We start from the raw sequence: 15,080 nt of genomic DNA on the forward strand, positions 1-15,080 counted from the left end.
GGGGCGGTAATTAAGGGGGGCGGGTAATTACCTTCATCGCTGCTAAAATATGAATGGCTCGGAATCCCCATTGGTATCTCTTGAATATAAGAAATTGAATTAACCTGCATATCATTCGCACACCGAGCTGTCGTTCCTGTACTTGCGTAGAGGTCTGTCTTGTAATGCGGGTATTCAGATACAGGTTCGAAAACGACCATGGTAGATTAATCCTTGTCCTAAAACATGTCAAAGAGTATTACACACACGTGTGTGCATTGACTTACCATTTACATAATACATATCCTATTTTGAACGCTCCCCTAATTTGTCGTTGCTTGATCTCTAATCTTTTGAAATGGAGCTCTACACTTCTGCTAACTACTTCATGGTGCATTTGTATCGCACAACTGTCGCAAACATTGTCGTCATAAATCACAATCGTCATCGGTCGTAATTGTGGTGAGTCACCGTTAGTCATATCACCACCATTGGTAAGTGCCGCGTGGTGATAACTACTGGACGTATAAAAATACCAAGGTACCTTGAATTGATGTCAACACTACGAGAAGCTGTAAGTGGGGGCCGAGGGAGAATCGTACCGAGAAACTGACAAAGGGCTCCGAGCAAGTTTGTAATGAGAGTGGAGAGTATACATAGGGTAGCAGCAGCCCAAAAAGTGACTGAAGCAGCTCCGAGTAGAGCCAGTCTGATCGACAAAGGACAAGAGTTGAATAAGATGGTTAGTGCGGTAGGAAGTATGGTCAGCATATTGAGAACTTGTACAGCAAGGAGGCAGATGGCGCTCACCCAGACCGTGGCCTGATCGTTGGTGTGGACGTGGACGAAGGCGACAGCCAGGCATAGACACGTAGACAAGGACCCGAAGAGCATCAGGTTTCTGGCACGGAAACACACCAATAACAAGAAGTTACACAGCACCAGGAACGCCATCAACGATGCGCACACGGCTGTCGTCCACTGGTAGGTTGCCAATCGTGTGTCATGCAACGATACAAGTAAATAAGAGTACGTCAAAAATGAACCGTTCGCCTGCATCAAAACGGCCAAAGCACACCCTGTAGAAATCATCCAACTTGAATCTTCACCTGTCAGTAACTCAGCGACCACCGCATCCGCCGACACAAACGCCTCACTCCCCATCTTCCACCCATGTACCGTTGATGCAAGAACCGTTGATGCAAGAACCGTTGATGGAGGGACTGCTGATGCAAGAACCACGTCGCGGTCGACAAATCCCTGTGGACTCAGGTGCTCAGGGCGACCCAAGTCCTCAGTCGTCCGTCTGACATCCCGCTGAACGGTCTCCAGCCGCAGAGGCGACCTCAGATCAGACCTCAAAACAGGTCTCAGACTTGGCCTCGAACGAATGGGTAGTTTAACCGGTACGAATTGATCTCTGTCCACTGGTCTTTCTAACCGGTCAGAAGCGCCCGCCTGAGGCAAATCGAGCCAACACAGGTCTGACGGGCGAGCGTTCCTTTCCTTTCTATCGTAGCTAGCTATCGATGGGGATCCCGCTGACTCCTGTTCAACATCGCCACAGGCCAGCTGAGGATGTGTATTGTACGCGCGTCTTCCGGACTCCTCTTTGCAGCCTGCGCCCAGAGGTGTCGCGGCCTGCGACTTTTTGCCCATTGATCGAGGGCTCAAGATCGAGGCGGCGCGAACTGCCTTCTTGAAGGGCCAGAGCTCCCAGTTTCGCTTCGCCAGCTGCCGACCTCGACGCGATACCAGCGGTCCGTCAAGCGACTCCGAAACCTGGTGGGTAGAAACCTGACGGGTCGGTACAAGCCGGGTCGGTACAAGCCGGGTCGGTACAAGCCTGGAGCCAGTCGTGTGCAGGGGGTTCTGCAGGTTTGTGCTGCATGGTTCTTTCGTACACATTGGTCCAGATGCGTGTGAAGCCTCGTGCGTTGACCCGTGTGTGGCGAACGCGTGTCCTGCAAGTCTTCCTTCTGCCGGTCCGACTTTTGATCGGGCCCGGACTTCCGACTCGAGCCGGACCTCTATCCGATAGGACGCGTCGCCGAGTAGACCAGATTCAGACGACGACCCCGCCCTCTTGCTCGAGGAGTGAGCGAGGCGGTACAGCCGCGGCGTCTGGGTCTGTTCGCCGGTGAGCAACGAGTCTTGGTCACAATAGTCATCGTGGTCGCCACCGTCATCGTGGTCGCCACCGTCATCGTGGTCGCCACCATCATCGTGGTCGCCACCGTCATCGTGGTCGCCACCATCATCGTGGTCACCATAGCCGCTTGACTGTTCTCTGACGTCCGTGGTCTGGTCGACTAGGGTGTTTGTTCGCCTTGTTGACTGCTTGCTTGTCTGCAGTTTTTTAAGTTCGTTCTGTGTCGTTCGGTTGTGCGAGACGGCGGTGATGATGGAGAGTGCGAAGCCTAGAGTGCCTAACAAGAGTCGTACGATACCCTGTGCGACCCAGGCTCTGTGGGAGTAGTCGATTTGGACGGAGAGACCGGGTTGCGGGTAGATGCTGCCGGGCAGTCCAGTGACAGCGGCGGAAGTAATGGAGCCCAGAAGGATGCCTAGATAAACGAAGAAGAGGAACCAATGCCATGTGCTGGATGTGCACATGCTGTGCGGGTCAACGGAACTCATTACTCCCGGCACGGTGGTGGCACCTAAAAGCAAGAAGCTCAACAACTTAGAGATCCAAACTTCCATCATAGACTCCGCTAGTAGTGTCACTCCATTGACAATACCCGAACAGCAAAAAACAGCTGTTAACAACCATGACTGAGTCACACGTATGTGACAGCTCAAGCGTGCCCCTATCGCTGCCACCAGACATAGAGATCCGAAGACCAATACGTGTGATGCATAACTACTCAATTTCGGAACTGTCGGACCCAGATGCACCACCACAAGTGACGCACAGTGCCCAGTGGTTAACTCGTAACCAATCAGAAACGAACATAACTGCCTGGTCGCAAAGTCGAGTCGCTGCAACCGCCTTCTACCGACAACTACCAAGCAGAAAAATAAGGTGTGAGTGCTTGTCACACACGCAGGGTGTGCACACATGTGGTGTGCACGGTCACAACTGGCGGTCGTGAGTGCAGGATCTTAGTGTAGAGCGCTTGTGCACGGTGCTGGCAACGGTTTAGTGCGCTGACTCACGAGGTGGAGAAGATTGTTCAACCGTCGACTTGGCCTGCGTCTGAGCCGGGATCTGGGCCAGCGCCACGGAAGAACCACTCGTAGATGTGGCTGTGGTGATGTCCCCCGGATTTTCTCTGTGGGGTCCAGCAATGACCTCGCTCGTGCAGTAGCTGCCGAGTTGACTAGCCTTCATAGACGGGGGGCCGCGGCTTGGAGAGAAGTAAGTGCCAGCGGAACTGAAGGCGCGCCTGCTACTGAGTAGACGCCGGCTCCGGCTTCCGGTGGTGGCATCGCTTGCTGCAATCTCCTGTTCCGACACGTCTTGAGCGTGTAGGCGACGCTGTGCCACTCGACGCTCGACTTCGTTGGACGAGATCGGCGTAGCCAGCGAGGGCGCCCACGGACAGTCGGGGCCTCGAGTGCTCGTGTATCCCAGAACCGGATATCCAAGCCCAGTACTTGCCCTGGACAGACTTGGACACCCCGGACTTGGACCCGCATACCTAAAGGCGTTTGGAGGACTAAGACACAGTTTGTTGGAACTCCGGTTGAAATTCTGAGTAAGACTCTGGTTAAGGCCGGGAAGGCCCCCGGGTTGTTTATCCAGACGCGGACTGTTTATCCGGGAGGTACACCGGGTACTATGGGGAGGAGATTGATGTTGGTCTTGTCGACTCGAGTTTGCGTGCTCAGTTGTTAGTGCTCGTCTTTCGCTGGTCGCTGGTCCCTCGCTCAGCACCTCTCTGACCAGCGGCAGGGTGCATCTGCTCATGGTTTCTGGACAAGTGGTCCGTCTGGAGCACTGCTCTCGTCCGACGGCAACTGGAGAGACGGGAGCGACTCCGTGCGCTTCCGAGACCGGAGAGCTTTGAGTAACCAACTCGGAAAGTTCTATAGCCGAGCTGTCCGTGTCGCAAGACTCGATGCTGGTGGCAGCGGTACTCAGACCGACAACTGTGCGGCTGTTTGTTCGTAGCGTCCGTAAGGCGACGGACTTCTTCTTAGGACCATCTTCTTCCATCGCAAACCACACGTCGTGGGTTCGAAGATCATCGCTGGAGAGTGTTGCCTCTCCGCGCTCCATGCCCCCAGGAGCTAGTGTACTCCGACGCGGTAGAGACCCTTGTCTCGAACACGGCTCTTCCAGACCCCCTTCGCGACTCCTCTTCCGCGTTCGACCGCCGGCCCGCTGCCGTGGCGACGTCGCGGCTGGCTCTTGAGGAAAGGCAGCCCATGACGGGTGCACTCCGCATCGTAGGAGTCCCTGCTGCAAAACTGCTCCCAGCTGTATCGACCCCTGTTGCACCCCGACTTGTTGCACAGGTCCATGCTGCGTCCCGCTCTGCTGCAACCCTCCCGGTGTGCGGTCGCACGTTGACCTGTCTAAAGGGGCGGCCCAAGTCGGCTGATCGCCTTGTAGGAACCCGTAACACAGGGTCGAGGGTTTCCGCCGTCTGCGAGAGTAGTCGCCTATCAGCTCGGAGTAGGGTTCGGTGGAAAACGACGATTCCGCCGCAAGGTCGCCTCCCAGCGGCTCCGACCTCGGCGACCCGAACATGTGGATTGGTAACATGCTTCCCCCTCGAGGGAGGCCGCCTCGAGGGGACCTCCCTCGAGGACTAGCTCCCCCTCTCGGGGTCCCCGCCCTTGGGGTCCCCGCTCTCGCCGCCTGGAGGGGCTCAGCCGCCTTGCGGGAGCCCTGGAGGAGTCGCTGCTGCGGAGTGAAGTTGCAGCTGCTCGCGATTGGGTACAACCTCCGTTCACCCGTGCCGTACCTCCCTTCAGCCGGACCGTACCTCCCATCAGCCGGACCGTACCTCCCATCAGCCGGACCGTACCTCCCATCAGCCGGACCGTTCCTCTGTTCCGCAGTGCCGCACTGGTTACGTCCATAAAAGTATTCCGCCGTGGCGCCCGGGGTGATGTTACCGACTCGCGGAGACGGCCGGGTGAGCGAGCCGTAGCAAAACAAGTGTCGGTCATTGTGTCGCGCCGTGTGTCTGTAATAGTAGACACTGTACAGTGCTGAGTTGGGAATCTCGTTTCCAGGAACATCGTTTTCTCCATGTTGTGCGACGATCGGGGTCGCAGTGTGTGCCACAGGGGCCATCATTCTCGAGTAAAAATCACTTATTCCCCCCGCTCGATTGATCTGCTCCAAAGTCTGCTGCTAGACCCAGGTCCATGTTGGGACATGTCGAGGGCCGCCCTCGACGGGAGCGTGTCGACTACTTAAAAATGCATTGGAGTTGAGGGATTATGGGCGGCAGGGACACCAGCGTGCTGTAAGCTTCTGGGCAATCCGAAAGGATGGAGCTGTCTTGCGTGACCACTCCGGACTGCATCAATAGTGTCAAGGGCAAAGGGCCCCGCTGCCAGGCACAGCATTTCCTTAACAGCAGCTCCACCACGTCTAGTTCCTCTAGCTGTTGTACCACCTCCATGTCATGGTAGGTTTGACTCAATGCAGACTTGACGGCGATGTGCTCCGAGAGCGCTTCCTCGCAGGCCGCCAACTTGGTGGTCTGTTCATCCAACTTACCCTTTTGTCTTTCGTAGGTGCGGCCAATGCTCGTATGAGTCTGCAAAACGTGCGTAGTATACCACCCTCGTGTGTGTGATACGCCTCGTGTGTGTGATACGCCTCGTGTGTGTGATACGCCTCGTGTGTGCGATACCACATTCTTGTGTCGAGATCGGTACTCGTACCCACTCGTTGCGCACTCATGTGTGGAGAAGTGTTTGTACTTTTGTTTTGATTTCGCCGAAGTCGGTTTTGCAAACGGATATAGCGGGACTAAAATCGGTTTGCATTCGTTCGACGGAGCCTTCACTCTTGGTATCGGGTACATCATCAACGGCCGAGGTATGAATGGTTGAGGTATGAGCGGCAGAGGTATGCGGTCTATTATTTTTCAATCCGGCAAGTAGTCTTTTCCAAGGGGTTTTGACTTTGGGTGTCTTAAGAAATTTGTCTGCGTTAAGTTGATCGTAGAGATCGTGCTCAAGTTGGGCGACAATGCGGAGTTGTTGTGCGTGTCGTTGACGCAGACGATCGATCTGACGGATTAGAGTATTCACTTGTCTATCGAGCACTCGCACTTTGTTCTCAAAGTGTGCTCGATCACGCGCAAGTTGACGATTCTGTTCACGAAAAGCCTGCACTAAAGTCATAACCACACGCAATGGTATTATTACATAACCTTGCTCCGTGGTCGTACTGAATGTACAATCATGCTGCTTCAACCACTCCAACAATCTCTTCGCCTCCTCCTTTAATAACACCAAGTTATCATCCACCGTCACATTCAGCTCACCACTACCGAAATCACTACCTATACCTCCACCACCAGGACCAACTTGAGGAGCACCCATACCGCTACCAACTTCAGGACCACCCCTGGGACCGCTCGGCAGACTAGTCTGGCGAAGCCGGTGCCTCGTCATCATGCTCTTCGTCGTAATGCCTACGCCCAAATGCAACCGACCTCCGGGTTCCGCTGAGCTCTCGCTCCCCAAATGGCTGTGGAACCGCGGCAAAGCCGAAAACGACCTGCTCTCCAACTCGCGCTCCTGGCTCTGCACTTCCCCACCATCTACTCCGGAGCACTCCACGTTGACTTTCGTCCGCGCGCTGTTTTCGTCCTGGCTCTTCGGGAAACCTACAGGAAATCCACTGTCCAAGTCTCCCGACCCAGCTAGCGGTAGCCCGCCGCCTGGGCCTACGCCCAGCCGTGCAGCTCTGAGGCTGTCTTGTTCGGCAGTGTGCCGCGTGCTATTAAGCTCGATGGCGTCCAGGTAGAGTCCGAGGTCGGACCAACAAACGGCCCCAAGGCGTTGAGTCTCACGGCGAGGGCGGCGCCGCCGAAGGAGGTATGCGGTAAGTGCATCTGCGCGTTCACTGGCGCAAAGGTACGCCTTATCCCAACTTGCAACGAGCGGCACACGTTCATCATCAAGATAATAACGCGCTTCCATGATCATGTAGAAACTGCTAGCGCGCAACCGGCCGCCCCCACTCACCAACTTAATCTCATTCGGGTTGATGCTGGAGTGCTCCGGAATCAACAATGACCACGTCAACTTGGCCGGGTGCCCACGCCTCGGCCGAGGTGATAACAACCGGGCTCCGCCTGGATTCGAACCGGCGACTTGTCCGTAACCGGTTGCGTTGCTGGCGGTTCCGCCACTCGCCAGCTGGCGTTGCTCCGTCTCGGCGCGACGCTCAGCCTCCAACTCCACGGGTGTCAAAGGCTTGTAGGTAAACCGGAAGCCTTCCGCGTTCTCTACGGAACTCATGAAATGCACCAACATGCCGCGCTGAACCGTCTCCTCGCGGTCATCCTGTTTGAACCGAGGCAACCGCGGGACCAGGAGGTATGGCGGCTGAATTACGGGAAGGAACTCGCCCGTCCCGGGTCGACTAGTCGAGGGAACTACCACACCAGCGTCCCCTGAAGCGACGTCCGTCTGAATGGGGTCGGCCCGGACGCGGTGCGTCCGAGCGGCAGCGTTGCAGTCGTCCAGGAGTCGATTCTCGGTCTCCGGCTCGCGATGGTAATGCTTGGCCGCCGCCGTCCGGGGACTGGTTGGGTGTTGCGTATCCTTGGCCAGGTGGTGGGCGGAGTTGTCTTTCATCAAGTGTTCTCTGGTAGGATGGGAGGGAGGGTTTCGTAGATAGCTTTTGTCGGGCGAGTGGATAGAGAGGTTGAGTTCCTGGACGACGTCTTTGACGGTTGTGACGAGAGAGATGGCGGCGAGACGGGAGAGTAGCTGGGAGGTGCATTTGGGATAGAATTCTAGGAAGGCGTGTACAAGCTGTGCGAGGAATTCCCGACCAGCGGCGGATTCACGGTGCAGGAGACAGAGTTTGAGACGTTTGCTCTGTACGAACTGTAATGCTTCGTCATCGGGACGATGTCCATCGAGTTCAGGATGAGCGAAAGTTGAGTGTAGATCACGATCAAGAAGGAAGATGATAGCCAGAGTGGCAACAAGGAATACGCGGAAGCCGCCAAGTACAACGCCATCCCAGAACTGGATCACGACAGAGGGATGTAAGAAGTAGGTTAGAGATGTAATCAAACTTTGGTGACAAAGAAGATCAGATTGAACACCTGCTCGTCGTAACGAAATATATGTCTCCGGAATATAGAGTCGTAACATCTCACGTAATTGCATTAACTTTAAACTCATCGCCGACAACGAAGGGTTAAACAACCCCGCTAAACCACGTCTCCGTAATAGAAAGATCAGAGTCCAAAACGCTGTAACTGGACATACCAATTCAATCAACAATGTGGCAGCCATAAAGTTGAATCCCTGACAGTATCCCAATCCGGGCTCCACCACTGCCACAGCTAATAAAATATCACGCATCGCACTCTTCATGTGCTCACCTAAACTGCAACGGAACAATGGGTGACTCGGAAAGGTACGATCCAAATCACGGTCTATCAAGTCCGCTAAATTTGCACTCACAGTTGCCTCAGATACTAGAAATGAATATAATCGACCCGCCTCCTCGCTACCGTGGTGCGGTGCCACCTCCCGTGTTAATACTGATGCCCTTCGTAGTAGCGCAACATTCTCTAACAAACTCAGTCCTCGGCCACCACCTGATCCGTTACCACCTGATCCGTTACCACCTGATCCGTTACCACCTGATCCGTTACCACCTGATCCGTTACCACCTGATCCGTTACCACCTGATCCTGTCTCATGACCACAACCTTGATGACCACTAGAACGCTCATCACCACCACACCGTCGATCATCACCACCACACCGTCGATCGTTGACTGGTGACTTGTTTGGGGTGCAGCAACCAGTTCGTAAACCATAACCCAGACGGTACCCAGTGCCTCCAGATGGCTGAGGAAACCGCGGCACATTCCCAGCTCCCACCGGGACTCCAGTGCTCGTGCTGAAGGGGCTCTGATACCGCTCCAAGTCCGTCACCTCGTCCGTTCGGTCAGAGTGTATTCGGTAAAGAATTGGTGTGCACTGACTCACCTCTTCCGGCGACACGAAGCAAGCCGACGATGACTCTCCCTCCGTTCGAAGAGGCGCAGCCTCCGAATCAGAGACCGAATCCGTCCCGTTTTCTGACTCATCGTCGCCCGATCTCACACCCGCTCTACCACTCAACAGTCTTCCGACTAGTTGTCGGCTAGTCACCTGTCCACTGGTCACTTGTCCACTGGTCACTTGTCCACTGGTCACCTGTTGACTGCTGCACACATCGTCGTCCCCACCTTCTTCTTTGGTGTCGTCCCGGACTTCAATTCCCGGCCCCGGCGACCGTTTCGGATTAGCGGTGGTCCGCAACTCTTCCGGTTGGGCTCCTTCCGATCTGCCTTCGTGTCCCTCCGCATCTGCGCCCTCTTCCTGTAGTTGATTTTCAAGTAGTTCGAGTTGGTCTTGGATGAGGGGTGCGACGTGGTCGATGAATTGGCAGCGTTCTGAATGGGTGTGGACGAAGGCGCGGTAAGGAGACTTAAAGACCGTGTTATCGCCGTTGCTTCGGCGGGCGACCTCCTGTGCAACCGCGTCGATGAAGTCAGGATCTTCGTTGCTCAGTCGGATTAAGTGGTAGTAGAGGCGGTGTCGTAGACGCGGGGCTACCCCGCCTCGTACAGCCTGTTTCACACAAAGCGTGTGTCCCAGATCTACCGCACAGCCGGTCGCGGTCGAACGTTGTTGCACACCCCAGATTTCGGTCCCCTTAACATTGACCGCACCCGCGCTTACGCCGTTAATACGATCATAATCGGCAACACTGAGTGCCTCTGGCACATGCCGCAGCAACACGCCAGCCGCGCAGTTCATGGAGGCCAAATGCCACAAGTCCCGCAGGTCCAGAAACGGACACACGCCCTTCGTCACCACGTCGACCGGCAATGACATTAACGTCAACGGCACCACCGGTAATTCCACCCGATTAGGTGCGGCTCGCTTCGATCCAGGGATCAACGGCTCTGGAGTTGCACTCTGCGCAGCCGGTGGCGAACTCTCCCCACCCATACAAGTCGCCGTAAACGAACGAATCGGCGCCGGAGGGAACGTCTCATCAGCACCCAACGGCAGCTCCTCCTCCTCCTCCTCCAAAAGGCTACTTCGCACTTTTCTCAGATCTAATATCTCATTGCTGCTGAGTTCGCCATCCTCAGCCTGATCTAAAAACATACCCACAAAAACCAATGCACTAAAGAATCACTGCCGTAAGAGGAAGTCGCCATAACAACAAGTCACCCTCCTTGCCTGGAACGGTACCAGACCAGAACCAAAGTACTACTAGAGTCAGGGAACCATATTGGGAATTGGGAACGTAGTTCCCAACCAGGTCCCTGGAGCAGGTCCCTGGAGCAGGTCCCGGAGCTAGAGCTAGAGCCAGAGACCAGAATCAGGGAATAGGTCGCGAGCAGCCAAGGTCGACAGCACTAGAGCCAGGCAACCGGGTCAGCAGGAGATCACGTCCTTGATTGCAGCAAGGGGTGCCAGAAAGGTATCGTCCGCCGGATTCCGTTGACCGTTGCCCATGGCCGTGACTAGGTCGGTCAGGAGCGTCTCTGCGCGGCCGTTTTCCCAAAGCGCCACAGCCGTACTCCACGTCCAGTGCTCAGCCGCCTCGTCACACCAAGGCTGCAGCCGGTCCTTGAGATTCACAGGAGGATCCCCTCGCATGAAGTGGCAGTCGGAGATGTCCGACTTAGCCTTTGCAGGATCTGCCGCCTGCACCCCTAATATGAGGGGCCTACACACAAACTGAGCCAAGAAGGCAACCTTCTGCCCTTCCTTCTTGCTCTTTTCGGAGACCAACTGACCGGCGGACAGGTTGCAAAGATGCGCTGCCGCAGTGGCCACAGGCAGCTGCCGACCTGCAGCCTAAATGACGACGTGTGTGTGTGCACAAAGGCTGTCCACAAAGCGTGTCCACAAAGTTTGTGCGTTGCCCCGTGTGGTACCTGTGGATGTCTGGTACGCCCATTATTTATGGGCGTGTGTTGGGTGTGTGGCTGACTTGTAGTTTGGCGGAGTAGAGGAGCATGAATGCGGCAACGGCTTCGTCTCGTTGTCGGACCGAGGGCACATCTACTGGGTCGGTGATGCATGCGGCTCTGGAGAAGTTACAGACGGTGTAAACGAGTTGGGCGTCGTAAGGGTCCATGTTCTCGACCATTTTGCTAGCGTCCTTGGTCCGCAGCCCGGTGGCAGTGGTTGCCTTAGGAACTGCGGCGCCGAATTTGCGGCCGCCGGGGGCGGCCTTGGTCTTGGCCTTGGCCTTGCCCTTGCCACCACCGGGGCGGTGGTCGGGCGTCTCGGGTTTGGGGGTTTCAACAACCAGGCCGACATTGGCGGGACTGTTCGGGCTGTGTCTGGTTAGCGAGACCTTGCGCAGGACGCCAGGCATGTCGCCCGATGCCATGCTGGTGGTGGGAGGTAGTGTGGGGGGTTCGGGTCGATGGTTGTCAGTACCTGGGGTCGGACCTGGGGGAAGCGAAGGACCTGCGGGAAGGGCGATAGAGGGACCTGCAGGAGGAGAATTGGCAGGGTCTGGGGACTGACTATCAGTCATCGTTGGTCCTGATAGTAATTCGGAGGGAAGCGCTGCAGACCTGGGGCTGCCTTCAGCGCTCGTCGAGACCGCGGGAGAGGCGCTGACCTCGGCAGTGGAGTCCAAGTAAGATACGCGGGGACTGCCAGCACTCGGATCATTCGTGGGGGAGTCATTCGGTTTGGGGCTAGGAGGAGTCTCAAGGGGGGCATGAGAATCACCCGGGCGCCAATCTCTTGGGGGCTGCGAATCACCGGGCTTCGCGCTACTACTGAAAGTCGTAGTACGCGCCGGCGGCCGGGGACTCAAAGGGGGGTAATACGGAGAAAATTCTTCAGCTCGAACTGAGTAAACACGTTTGTTCGCTCGCCCAGTATTTCCCCCAGACTTGTCCGAATTCTTGCGCCGGATGCCCATCTTCTTCTCCGGGCCGGGTCGCGACGATGGGCCATCCACATTCGGAGTCGACTGGGACCGATTAACCACTAATATAGGCGATGTCTTCTTCATATGTAAAGCCGCATACTCCAACGCAGTCATTCTTGCAAACCGGCGACGAGCCAAGGGTGGCTCGTCGTTGCCTGCACACTGGACAGCATTTGGGGACAGGAGGGAACACAGAACGCATTCGCAATCTATGCAGACCAAAAGAAAATCGCGCGCGCGTGTGCACACACGATTGTCATGTTAAGATTGCAGCGCATCGCCGGGCTCGTTTAGCAAGAACAGCGAAGTAGTGAATATTACGTTTGCAACACATGGTATTTCTGCCTCTGGCGCCTTCAGAGCGTAAGCGGTTCCATTGGATGGCCGACAACAATTGAACATGGAAAAATTAAATGGGTGATCTAACAAGCGCCACATAGCGCCCGAGAGCTAGCAGGAAAGCGGTCGGGTTCATTTTGGTCAATTTAGGCATGATGCTTGCGTCAACAACAGAGAGCCCTGAGACCCCCTTCAATCTAAACTGGGAGTCAACAACCGTCCCGATAGCGGCGGTACCATGCAGATGCCACATCGACTGCGAGCTCTCCTCTACCAGCTGCACTACTCCCTTCTTTGAAAGCGGCAGTTGGTTTGGAAAAGTCGAGACGTTTTGGCCGACAACCTTGTGATGCGGACCCAGAGCCCATAGTATACCGGGTAATACCACGGAACCAGGCAAACCACCCGCCGCCTGAGAAAACCCGTCAGTGAGCTCATCTGGTTTATTTGTGCGTCTGGTGCCCAAGTGTTCAGTTGCCGCGCGACCATTTACCGATCGTTCGATCAGAGAGCGTGTTAAGGAATCGGGTCCTCTGGCGCCAACGGGTCCTGCGCCCACGAGTCCTGCACCCGGCGACCTGTTGATTCGAGAGCGCGTCCTGTTCTTGTTCCCGTCAGTGTACCAGCTCACGTGTGTTTGGTCGTGTTCTTCCATGGCTGTGCGATAGTGGTTGACTGCGAGGGAAACGGTGTCGTGGAGGGTGTGGATGCAGGAGTCCTGTGTGGGGTTTTCGAACTCGTTATCGAGTAGTCCAGAGCGGACGACATCAATGAGCATTTCGGTGCCGCGGATGGCAGCGTCTAGGTCGTCTGGATGTGAGTAGTAGGCGGGGTCGACTACGACGTTGCCTTTAGCGTCTTGGACAACAATCCCTCGGGACTTTGGTTGTGTGACGAAGGTCCAGAGGGCGGTCAATTTGCGGAGGCATTGGGGGGCCTTGCGCACGAGGTCGCAGAGCAGGTTGGATCTGGGTCTTTCGGAGCAGAAGTTGACGGTGAAGACGAGTGCATCGCTGGCAGAGGTGGAGCGTGCCAGGGGCGCGAGGAAGATGCGTGTGGCCAAGGCGAGCCCCTCCACGATCCGGCCGCCGGTGGCTTCCTGGGCGACGATGAGTAGTCCGTCCGGGTTCTCTTCAGCGGATATCGCTCCGCAAACACTGGATTCTAGTTCGTGTCCGCGTCCAGTTGAATGTTTGCGGAAGAGGACGATGGGTACCAGTGTGCGGTCTCCAAGGTTACGACCGAGTGCTTCGTTAACGAGCACGGGGTTGCGTATCCCCAACAGCCCCAGTTGCTCGGTGTTGCCTACGCCGCTTCGTGCTAGGATCAGGGGAGTGTGAACTGCTCCGGCGCTGAGAGTGATTTCTTCCGCGGCACACAGTTCGACTAGCCCCTCCTCCAAGCGTCTACGACGACGGCTGATGAACTCCTCCAAGAAGCCCCAGCCCGGCGGTTGCGTGTTCACCAACGCCTGGCGTCGTGGCGTGGGCAATGAGTGCCGCAGCTTCGGCTTCGGCGCCAACACTTGACCACCTAGCACGCGTCGGTCGTGTGCTCGCGCAGGCCGCACCAGCACGCAAGCGGCGCGGGGCCGCGGCTGGTCCCGCGTCTGCGTAAACGCGATCCGCTCCACCCACGTCTCGGGCAACACGTCCAACGTGCTGGGCTGCGGTTCATACGCGTTCGCCAAACAGCTGTCCGATGAACGTCGGAAGAAGTTCTCGGACGCGTTGAACAAGGTCGCACCGTTCCATACTGCATTATACTGGATGTCATAGTGCTGGTTGGAGTGGTGGTCAGTGTCGGAGGGGGGGTGGTGGGAGGGGGGGTGGTGGTCAGTGTCGGAGAGGGGGTGGTGTTGGAGGGCGTGAGCGAATGCCTGGTGGACAGTGTCGGTGTAGCCGGGAATCGGCGGCATGAAGCTGGAGAAATGCTGTCTGGTCCAGAGCACCGCCTGTTGGAAGGCGGAGGGGTCGAGTTGAAGTTGCGGGGGATAGTCGTTGTCCTCGATTTGGATGCCCATGCTGAGGGCGGTACCACCGCCGAAGACGGCGCCTAGGGTGGTGCGAATTCCGTTCTTGGTTCTCACTGTTTGACCGACGCCGTCGTCTGCGATGACGAGGCCGGCACCGTACAATGACTGTGTGAGAACGTGCGAGATTCGTGGAGAGCCGCGCTCCACGAGGAGGACGCGACGGCCTCGTTCGGCGAGAGAGCGCGCGAGTGTGGACCCTGCCGCACCGGCACCGATGACGATGTGGTCGTAATACCGGTTGGCTGCTGCGTTGAGTGACACCGTCTGCAGAGCGGCCAAATGGGAACGAACCGACGGCGCGCTCGGCTCGTGCTGCCAAGGCAGGATGTCCCCGCACACGTCGCCGGACAAGCACCGCTCGCTCAAGATCCCAGACGCCAACGCAGTACTCAAAACCACCAACGCATAACGCAAGAACTGCTGGGACATATGGGACTCCACCACACACGGGCCGAATGGACACACTTGGACGCGCAGACGACGTCCGTGGACGCGCAGACGACGTCCGTGGACGCGCAGACGACGTCCGTGGACGCGCAGACGACGTCCGTGGACGCGCAGACGACGTCCGTGGACGCGCAGACGACGTCCGTGGACGCG

General features: G+C 56.6%; 5 protein-coding genes across 5 annotated transcripts; all 5 read right to left on the bottom strand.

The window, feature by feature from the left end:
* Positions 1-10: 10 nt before the first annotated feature.
* Positions 11-2,685, bottom strand: GNI_150870 (putative transmembrane protein; the record flags this gene model as incomplete). Its single annotated transcript, XM_011134466.1, has 3 exons — positions 11-218; positions 267-494; positions 1,013-2,685. 3 exons carry the CDS (start codon positions 2,683-2,685, stop codon positions 11-13), a joined length of 2,109 nt encoding a protein of 702 aa, XP_011132768.1.
* A 439-nt stretch (positions 2,686-3,124) lies between these two features.
* Positions 3,125-5,236, bottom strand: GNI_150880 (hypothetical protein; the record flags this gene model as incomplete). The annotated part of the gene is made up of 1 exon (XM_011134467.1): positions 3,125-5,236. One exon carries the CDS (start codon positions 5,234-5,236, stop codon positions 3,125-3,127), a length of 2,112 nt encoding a protein of 703 aa, XP_011132769.1.
* A 115-nt stretch (positions 5,237-5,351) lies between these two features.
* Positions 5,352-10,311, bottom strand: GNI_150890 (TBC domain protein; the record flags this gene model as incomplete). Its single annotated transcript, XM_011134468.1, has 2 exons — positions 5,352-5,705; positions 5,872-10,311. 2 exons carry the CDS (start codon positions 10,309-10,311, stop codon positions 5,352-5,354), a joined length of 4,794 nt encoding a protein of 1,597 aa, XP_011132770.1.
* A 273-nt stretch (positions 10,312-10,584) lies between these two features.
* On the bottom strand, positions 10,585-12,220 carry GNI_150900 (hypothetical protein; the record flags this gene model as incomplete). The annotated part of the gene is made up of 2 exons (XM_011134469.1): positions 10,585-11,010; positions 11,147-12,220. The coding sequence occupies 2 exons, from the start codon at positions 12,218-12,220 to the stop codon at positions 10,585-10,587; spliced, it is 1,500 nt and encodes a 499-aa protein (XP_011132771.1).
* Positions 12,221-12,515: 295 nt separating this feature from the next.
* On the bottom strand, positions 12,516-14,897 carry GNI_150910 (putative GMC oxidoreductase; the record flags this gene model as incomplete). The annotated part of the gene is made up of 1 exon (XM_011134470.1): positions 12,516-14,897. A coding segment is annotated over one exon (2,382 nt), but the record flags the coding sequence as incomplete, so codon positions are not given.
* Between the last annotated feature and the right edge of the window lie 183 nt (positions 14,898-15,080).

This window comes from Gregarina niphandrodes (assembly GCF_000223845.1).
Source record: "Gregarina niphandrodes unplaced genomic scaffold scaffold00042, whole genome shotgun sequence".
Lineage (NCBI taxonomy): Eukaryota > Apicomplexa > Conoidasida > Eugregarinorida > Gregarinidae > Gregarina > Gregarina niphandrodes.